This window comes from Magallana gigas, chromosome 1 (genome assembly GCF_963853765.1).
Source record: "Magallana gigas chromosome 1, xbMagGiga1.1, whole genome shotgun sequence".
Lineage (NCBI taxonomy): Eukaryota > Metazoa > Mollusca > Bivalvia > Ostreida > Ostreidae > Magallana > Magallana gigas.
The window spans coordinates 62,507,995-62,517,741 of record NC_088853.1 but is presented as its reverse complement, the minus strand read 5'-3'; the positions used below and the strand labels follow the sequence as shown (position 1 = coordinate 62,517,741).

Sequence of the window (9,747 nt, the reverse complement as noted above, 5' to 3'; positions counted from 1 at the left end):
AAGCATATATTCCTACCAAAAATTGCAATATTTAATGTTGTAACATTGCCCGGTTTCATGTTAAGTAAGTCCAATCCAGTGGTATTATTGTCCCCAATAAGTTCATCAGACATGCCAAAAAAAGACAATTTATATAAATGTATCTATCAAATAATCCAATGGTATAAAATCCAGATTTAATTGTGTTCATGTATTGAAACTTGTACTTAATATTTCTTAATTGAGCTAATTCCAATCTTTCTTTTTTATTCATTTTACAGCAACTTAACCGAAATGCAGTACAACCTGTATTCTGTTTCCCGCCACCACATGGAAACAATGTTTCCAGGCAACCAGTACAGGGAGGGGGTTAAAGTGATTAAAAGAAGGAGACTGTCCTTCGTAGAAGAAATGTAAGCAGCTGCTGCAAAGTTAGAAAAAATAATCTTACCGAGACCAGGCTACGCTCAGGTCACAGTAAGAATTCATCCCATATACTTGCAATTTATCTGGTTCGCGTAGATTTTAAAGTCTGTTAAAAATAATCTGCAAGGAAAAAAATATTTATTTACATCACAAAAATTTATTAACATTTATATAGTTAAGTCCACAAATCATTTTTTAAATGAGTCGTACCAAGGCATTTTGTAAATGTACACATCTGAACAGTCTAGATTGACTCCCAAAACGTGGTCAACATGGTTGTTATATGTCATTGTGATTTGATTACTGTAGACGTATTTGTTTCCAAGGGGTCATAATTCCGCGGAATCACAATATCAATTTAATCCGCAGGTAAAAATTTACGCGGTGTCTTTGAATGAAAAAAAAATCATTTGAATAATTATTATTAAATTTAGTTCTGAGCGATTTTCATATCCTAGAATTTGTCCAACTTTGAACTTAAATTGTTTACAGTGAACAATAATTATCGGTTGTGCACTGGTCGGTAGTCATTGTTAGCCGTCAAGATGCTACGACGCTGGCTAAAATCGTCTTGTGAAACACCACATGATTAATATTAAACTTTGAAATTTTCACGCGATTGAAAAAGTGAACGAATTCTGAATATGTTGTCATGTGTCCATGTAATTTTACAGGTGTTTTAAACTGATTTCAATGAACTGTATCTTTTTTATATGTTTATATGAATGTCGTATTTTTTAAAGCCAAATAAATATTTTAATCTTTATTAACTGTCAATTTATGGGTTCACAAGTGTTAAATGTTAAAATATTACATTTAGCTGTAGGTCTGTATCTCCTGGTCCGAAATTTTTTTTGGATAAAACATTGCTTCAATTTTTTTTTTCACATCAGGAGCTACGTACCTCCATCTTCATGTAAATATGTATAAATTGTATTACCAAAGTTCCTTTCCATTATATTTATAGAAAAATATTTTGTTTTCTGTGCTTGTTTTCAATCTCTCCTCCCCGTCCTGTCCTTTTAATGTTTCTCCTGCAGGAGAAAATCTCCACTGGCATGACTGGTTGTGCTAAAAACTCCAAAACATACATTAATACAACAAGCACCTGTGTGAAAGCATTGTTTGTATGAAAAGAAAACTTTTGGATTCATAAACATCTATATTAAGCCCCATTCACAATTGGCATACGAGCACTTTACAACTCTTTGCGATCGGAATTTTTTAGAATTCGCACAAGCTCTCTCACATGTTGCATCAGGTATCGCATTCGTTGCATGCGTTTTAGTGCTTGCATCACGTGTCCTCAATATAGTGGACATGCACACTATTCAGACGCGACCGAATGCGATCCAAATCATCGCAGTGGAATGCACAAACAATATATAGTACCACAGGCACTTGTTTCTGAGAAAAAAAATTTACCCTATGGTATAATAATAACACAAGGTATCTAACTCCGAATGAGGTAAACCACCCCCTCCCGTGTGTTGCAGTCGTTTTCGCTTTTATACGAAATGCAATGCAAAAATGTTTAGTACCATTTTCTTCTACAATAAATTATCTAAACAACCATATATAGCATGCTTACTTTTGTTGTATTCTAATGTGCATAATCTGCGTCAAAACATGATAGACTCCAATTGAACCGTAGGCACTGACATGATAGTATCGCAGAGAATAGTAAATCGGATTCTGATTGGCTAGGAGTCGGTTTCTAAAATAACACAGGAAAACTGAACGAGTTATTTATAGCCTCGAAGGGAAAACATTAACATGGATGCCAAACAAGTCGCGGCCGTAGAAGTTGTTATAGAAGGGCATAATCTTCTTATATTAGGACAGAGTGGTACGGGGAAAAGCTATTTAATCACTAAAATACGTGAAAAGTTTAAAAACTCTGGAAAATGTATAGCTGTAACAGGAACTACAGGCGTGGCGTCCCTGAACATCGGTGGTGTGACAATTCACTCGTGGTCGGGTATTGGAGATGGCAGATTTTCTAATGAAAAACTGCATACGAAAATTTTACATGACGAACATTTCGTAAAATACAAACACAACATACAGAAAACAGATATTTTGATCATCGACGAGTTGTCCATGCTTTCCTTGAAACTTTTTAACCAACTAGAATATATATGTAGAACAATTCGAGCAAATGACAATTACTTTGGTGGCATTCAAGTTGTAGGCATAGGGGATTTTTTCCAACTGCCCCCTGTCCCTGATGCATTGAAACTAGATTCTGGTGACTTTTGCTTTAAATCTAAAAAAATTTCGAGTGTGTTTAGACACAAAATAATATTAGAGAAAGTGATGAGACAAGATGAAGCAGACTTTGTTAATGCTATCAATGATGTGTCAAAGGGCCAACTTCCGAGTGAAAGTTTGAATCTACTGAGACGTCTGCAAAGAGCCCTCCCACCTGGAGATAATCCTATGCGTCTTTTTGCAAGAAATTTTGACAAGGAAATATTTAACTCCTCACTATTAATAGATTTACCTGGAGAAATCAAAACCTTCAATGCAATTGATGAAGGGGATGCTAATTATTTAGAAAAAATTCCTGTGCCAAAATGTTTGTATTTAAAAGAAAATTGTCCTGTTATGCTTGTTAAAAATTTAAGCAATACCTTAGTAAATGGTCTTCAAGGAAAAGTTTTAAGCATATCAAAAGATTCAGTCACGGTGACATTCAGTAATACAGTGACAGAGTTAAAGAAAGAAGTTTTCACTGCATATAGCTCGGAGGATGAAAAAGTTGTTGCGAGCAGAACCCAAATTCCGTTAGTGGTTGCATTTGGTATAACCATTCACAAAGCTCAAGGTTTGACATTGGACAGAGTTGAAGTAGATTGTTCAAATATATTTAAAGCAGGCATGTTGGGAGTTGCAATTGGACGGGCAAGAAAGAAGAAAGGATTGAGACTATTAAACTTTCACCCAAGCAATGTGTTGAAACCAGATGCTGCTATTTTTGATTTCTACAGCAAGGAATCATTTCCATTTGTTCCTAAATTAGAATGCTGCAAAATTTCATATTCATTGGAAGAAGATTTGAACAAAGATTTTGAAAACAAACTTTTATCTTCAGACTCGGAACTGTCAGACTTTGATTCAGATGAAATACTTGAAATTGACAGAATGTGTAATCAATCTTTATCTGAAAATGTTAGTTCTCAAACTCAACATCTACAGGAATCTTCAGAGACACAGCAGACTGAATGTCTTATAGACTTTGCAGAGATAAAGTCGAGCATACAAGGCATGCTTGTACAGACAGATGAGCAAAAATTAATACATTCTGGACTGACTGATCTCATTGAAAAACATGAAACCGATGCAAGAACATTTTTAAGTAAACTTTATCATAAACTCTCAACAACATACTCTGAACTTTGCAGTACAAGTGAGGGAAAAAAAACAGACTCAAAGAATTGGACCAAATATTATTCCGAGTTGTATAAATTCACAAATTCGGATAAATATAAATCAATGATTGAAGAATGTGTTCATCACAATGCTGCTGAGCATGATTTTTTGACTTTTAGCAAGTTATTTGACATAGTTTCACACTTTGTATTAGAAGAAAAAGCAAAGGCTTTGAAAACCGCTCCAACCCAAGGTTCAAAACAAGACTATCTTACAGTGGACTCCTCTGATGTAGGCAAACTTAGATATATATGTGGCAGGTGTGTTGCCAAATCTAAACATCATTTTATGAAATTAGGGAGAAATAACATGTACAAAAAAGACAAAGTGATAGTTGTTTCTGGCTGTTTTCTGAAAGTGAAAATGTTGGATTTTTTAACTTCTACCTATGTTGAATTGATGGATAAGAGCATCTACAAAGAAACTCTTGAAGAGACAAGAAGACACCAGAACATTTCCCAGGGATTGACAAATATCAAAGACAATGTCTTAGACTTTTTCATTAAAGTGGATAAGATGAAGTCCCAACTTTATGAACAGGCATTTCATATGCAAGGTTCAAATGTCTTAAATTTTGTAAATGAAAAACTCTCAAAAAATGAGGAACTATTTAACTCATTCAAGCACTTGTTACAGAACTTTGATTTTAATGAATCATTTCTAAAATGTGATGTGAACATGGCATTGAAAAGTTTAAAAGAACTCTATGATGATATGATCTGGAGATTTTGTCGTGTTGCAGATAACCAGTTCAGAAAGGATATGATCAAAGTTTTCAGAAAGCAAAAAACGGACACTCTGAGAAAGCGAGTTGTGGAATCATCAGCCTCAAGTGTTTTAAAAGACGGTACAACCAAACTTACAATGATGTACATAAACAATGATGACTCTCCTGGAAAACTACGATCTCATTTGAAAATCCAATCTCTCATTTTGGAAACTGGACCTTTAGCTTTAAAAGGATTTTCAAAGACACAACTACTTAATATTGCTAAAGCCTACAATTTAACACAGTCAATGAAAAGTACTAAAGCAACCATAATTGACAACCTAATTCATCACATTCCAAACTGTCCAGGTATTCCCAACACTGATGTTCTTACTAGTGATGATGCACCAGAGTTACCTTCAGAGGAGGCTGTTCCATCAAGTAGCAGTGTACAAACTCAGTCAGAGAAAACAGTTGGTAGAAAAAGAAAAGTTAAGTCAGTTTATACAAGAAAGAAAAGTAAAACCCAAACTGTGGTTGCTGAATTTGAAAGTAAAGATGAAACTGTGTGTTCCAACTGTGGTCTTGTTAAAACTGATGAAGCTGACTGGATTCAATGTGACATTTGTGATGAATGGTATGATAGAATATGCCAGAATATAGATGGGGAAGCTTTAAAAACTATTAGAGATCATGGAGACTGGTATTGTAAGAAGTGTTGTGAATGAAGGCAAAGTTAAAGATGTGAGTACCAATATATACAGTAAAGTACATAAAATATGTATATATTATAATATATTATCTTTGCTAGCCTAAGTTGCTCCTACAAAACCTTTTAGACCAAAATTATTCTTGGCTAGCTAAGATGTAAATTTATATATTAAGTTAATGGCATATTGACTGTCATATGTGTAAATTTAAAACATTATTGCATTTCATTACTAATCTTTTTATTGATGCTACTTTTATTTTTTTTTTTACCTAGGACAAGATGGAAATGTGAGTGATATCAAAACTATCTATGACAGTTTGATAATCTTAAAATTCAGGATCATTGAGTTTATTGAGGTCATGGATTGGTCCATTATATGTTCACTTGGTAAGTAATAATCACTGTTATTTATTACAATTTTTAAAAAATTAACTTTTTGATGATTGAATATACTAGTAACTACTTGTATATCTATTCCCAAAAGACCAGAGCAAATACCAGTATATACCGGTATAACAAGCATTCTGAGAGTAATTTTTTTTTTTAATACCTGTTAATCAATGAACAAAGTATAAACTTGTTCTGTAGTTTGATAATACAAACCTATCCAGCAAGTTTTGTTACAACAGTCCAATGCATTTTGAAAAAAAGCGGGAATTCGTGAAGTGTAACAGACAACTGACGGACACAGAGCAAACCTGTAGTCCCCTCTGGTGAAACCGGTAGGGGACTAAAAAACGTACAAAGCTGATGTGGGACAGACACAGATAGACGGACTAATGGATGCAGATGAGAACTAAAAGTTTAGTGTAGAAAGGTTGCACATTTTAGTTCCCCAATGGACTAAATGTACATGTTCTAAACTTCTAATTAAAAAATTAACTAGACCAAATTAAAAAAAATATGTTTACCTGTTGTTTTTTTCAATATATATTATATGTCAGGCTTTACAATCAGTTCTTTTTTATCTTAAAGTCTCAGTTTTTTGGGAGGTATTTCCGCAACAAATGGAGATGCAGAGTGTCTTCCAGAATTTGACTTTTTGGACACAACGGTTTCCCCTATTATGACACTGTTGATGCCAGTTCTATAAGAATTGTAAGTAGGATTTGTCGTAGGTCCATGATAGAGAGATCTCTGCTGGCAGAAAATGTTTTCAATTATGTCACTATTCAGTCTAGCAGGGACTATTTCTGTGTGAATCTCTTCAATGCACAATTTAATCAAGGACATGACACCAAAATACATAAAGTCGAGATCTTCACGAGTTTCCATAGTTATCAAGCTCTTATAACGTTTGGCTGATGTGTCGCTCTGACAGACTTCTTTCTCCCATGCTTTAAACCAGTTGTACGACTCCTTCAGTTCATTTAATCTTACATCACTCATGTCTTTTACAGGTCTTGGGTCCCCAAAAAACGACACCAGTATGCTAGATGCCTTAAGGAACTCTACAGCTCCAGAAAGAGCAGCCTTACCAGCTTCACCGAGAGTGTTACTGTAAGTTTTCATTAAATGCAACATGTCAGAGTCAAGAGTTTCGAAAGCCAGTTTATTTCTCATTTTCTGTGCATTATTCGGATGTATGTGGTCCTGTGATAACCTGTGATGTATTTTAAAGCTATGGTTATTTTGGTCCCAGTTATATGCATCAATCCACATTTGCCACTGAATTGATTTTCCCCCAACTGTCAATAACCTTTGGTGATTTTTTTGAATCCCACTGCTCAGTACACTGTTACGTAACTTCTTAATAAGATGACATGGATCCATAATGAATATCATTTTTCTTGCAGGGTTTTTGAAGTGCCTGGCAACCATTTCGGTAGACAGTGGTTCATTTTCGGGGAAATGCATTTTAAGAAATGTTCGATTGTTGCTGGACCCATCCATATAACAGTAGATTGGTTTGAACCCCCATTCATACAAAGAATCGATGCATTTCCAGGTGGACACAAATATATCAGCTGGACAAAATTGTGTGGTCGGATAATTTGCAAATGGCCAACGAAAGCCAGTAAGTCCATGAAATAAATACTGCATGACATGGTTAGCCAGTTTGTTCTCATATCGCCCTTCATTGATATTGTGCATCAGCATTACATCTGCTTCGCATTCTACAAGTCCATACAAAGAGCTCTTCCTACCTTGGTTTACAATTTGTAGGTCCTCCTGAATGGACATCTCATCAAGGATTATACCACCATACAGACCTTCGTTACTAATATTTGAGTTAATAGCTTCATTCCTCATCCACTGCATCATTTCAGGAATGATTCCAGGTCTCTGTTTTACAGCTGATTTGTAGAGGTACAGAAGGCTTTCAGACGGAAGATTTACCCATCCATTTTTTGTGATGTCCCTATAGGCTGAGGGGTTTCTATTGTACAAGGTAAGGGACATGCTTATTACTTCTTTGGGCCATCTCATTCCACTTGCACTTGTACACTCTGATGATTTCATTTGTGTTGCTATCAGCATTAATTGGTTTGAATTTAAATTTGGTGCTATTTTTTTTAATTCTTGTATAACCGTTGGTAAATGTGCAAGGTTAGGATCAACATTTTCTTTGTCAACAGTAGAAATGTTCTTGTTTAAATTGTATATTTTCCTAGATTTTTTGCACTGGGAACATTTTAAACATATGCCAGTTTTTGAGTTCAAAGAAACAACCCTTATGCAATCAATATGCCTAATAACAGTTTTTGAGGTCTCATTGCATTCGACTCTTTCCTTTACAGACTTTCTGCCACTGGAGAAAATGTCCACTTCACCAGGATTCAGGGGCGCTCCATGACAAAGAGAGAATGTATTAAGTGTTCTGAATAGGCCATCCACTGCTGTTGTGTTGAACTTTATATGGTTGGATATCAGGAACTCTGACAGATCTACTGATTTACCAGCAACAAGAACTTGGACAAAACCTGTATTGTTAATAATTAGTTCAGTAATAACAGAATTTCCGTTAAACTTCTCTAAGGAAATTAACCCTAATTTTAGCATTTCATTTGTTTTCTGCAGTAATTTCCACTGGGCTGGAATCAGTGTTTGTAAATCAGTGAAATTTATAGGAGTCTTTGGTCTCACTTCAAATGTTAAGCCTATAACACTTGTTTTCCTTTTAATTTCATTGTTTCCCTTTTCAGCCACCATAGACTTTTTAATGCTTGGAAACATTGCTTTTAACATCTTAAACAATAATTCTACAGTGCATATGTCTTTGACAGATGGAAAAACACAAATAGCTTCAGTAAATATTTGTTCGAGTGAGATGTTGATTAACTGTAGTGATCTACTTCTGTCTTCTGCCAAATTCTCAGCTAGCCTAAAATTAAATGTGATGAATGTTAAATACTGGTGTCATAATAAACTGTTATGCTAAAAAATATTAAGCTTATAGGTAATCCATTTACTACTACTATTTGTTATATAACTGCATGCACAAATCAAGTGGGTGAAGTTTGGAACCCCCTCCACCCACCACCCCAGCAAAAACATTAAAATGACAGCGTTAAGTATTTTTATTTGCAATTTCAATTTTTCTTTGAATAAAAATTGGCTGTTTTTTTTTATTAAAATTAATATATAAATTTCCTTCTTGTGAATAAAAAAAAAATGAACATTTTTTAATTTAATTTAGTACAAGTATTATGGTTCATAATCTTCCTTTTTGTAATTGCTTTTTTTAAATTTATAGGTAGCACAATCATTTTTTCTTGTCATTTGAGTTTTTCAATGCATCACAAGTTGTCATAGTACATGAATTTGATTGCTGGCTTTTATAGAGATGTACTTATTAAAGTTATAGAAGTATAGTGAACCATTTGAATTTTTTTTTTTTTAAATTGTGTTTCATTTGTAATTTATTGACTATTTAATTTAAACATTGGAGTCACAGTCACTTGTTTTCAATAACAAGTGCCTGTGATTAGAGTCTATGGGCAAAGTATGCATACATCTATTTTCGACACATTACATGTATTTTAAACAGTTATATTAAATGAAAAAAGTTCAAATTAGTGATGATTAATGTCCAGTATTCCTAATTCACTTTAAAAAGATAACTAATTTATAAGATGAATTTTACCCATTTTGAATCATTCAAGAGGTCCTTCTCAGCTCAATACATTTGCGTAAATAAGAAGCCCATGGATATGTATACCTGATATTAATTAATTAGTTTGTTTCACCCCAACCCCAACCAAATAAGGGGGGGGGGGGGGGCTCTGGATCTTGGTGTTAAACCCCCCCCCCCCCCCAGTTTCTGTAAAAAAAAAAAGTTTGCCCAAAGTTTATTTAAATTATTTAGGAATACCATTAAACTTATATATGTGGCAAACTTTTTTTTCACAGAGTCAGTTAATTGTCAGTGAGATTGACAGGCACTGGGATTAAAAAAAAAACCCTCCTTGGTATTATACAGAATTATAAGCATCGTATGCTGTAGGTTTTTTTTTTAGTAAAGTCAGAACCGAGTGGCTGTGAT

At 34.2% G+C, this 9,747-nt stretch overlaps 1 protein-coding gene across 3 annotated transcripts; it reads left to right on the top strand.

Moving 5' to 3' along the window:
* Positions 1–1,802: 1,802 nt before the first annotated feature.
* Positions 1,803–9,463, top strand: LOC117689029 (uncharacterized). Of its 3 annotated transcripts, XR_010712671.1 has the most exons (7): positions 1,803–5,293; positions 5,535–5,648; positions 6,237–6,359; positions 6,662–6,761; positions 7,058–7,278; positions 7,428–7,653; positions 8,003–9,463. XR_010712671.1 is itself a non-coding variant. In XM_066080930.1 (6 exons), exons 2-5 carry the CDS (start codon positions 5,621–5,623, stop codon positions 7,567–7,569), a joined length of 360 nt encoding a protein of 119 aa, XP_065937002.1. In that variant the 5' UTR covers positions 1,803–5,293; positions 5,535–5,620; the 3' UTR covers positions 7,570–7,653; positions 8,003–9,463. The 3 variants fall into 3 exon arrangements, 2 of the variants coding, with proteins under 2 accessions (XP_065937002.1, XP_065936969.1); XM_066080930.1 differs by lacking the exon at positions 6,237–6,359 and having other exon boundaries at positions 7,559–7,653; XM_066080897.1 differs by lacking the exon at positions 6,237–6,359.
* Positions 9,464–9,747: the final 284 nt, after the last annotated feature.

Coding starts and splice junctions, on each gene's coding strand:
- LOC117689029 (XM_066080897.1), top strand. CDS start 5,621: ATGGATTGGTCCATTATATGTTCACTTG. Junction 5,649..6,661: donor GTCCATTATATGTTCACTTG/GTAAGTAATAAT, acceptor TGTCTTTTACAG/GTCTTGGGTCCCCAAAAAAC. Junction 7,279..7,427: donor CAAATGGCCAACGAAAGCCA/GTAAGTCCATGA, acceptor TACAATTTGTAG/GTCCTCCTGAATGGACATCT.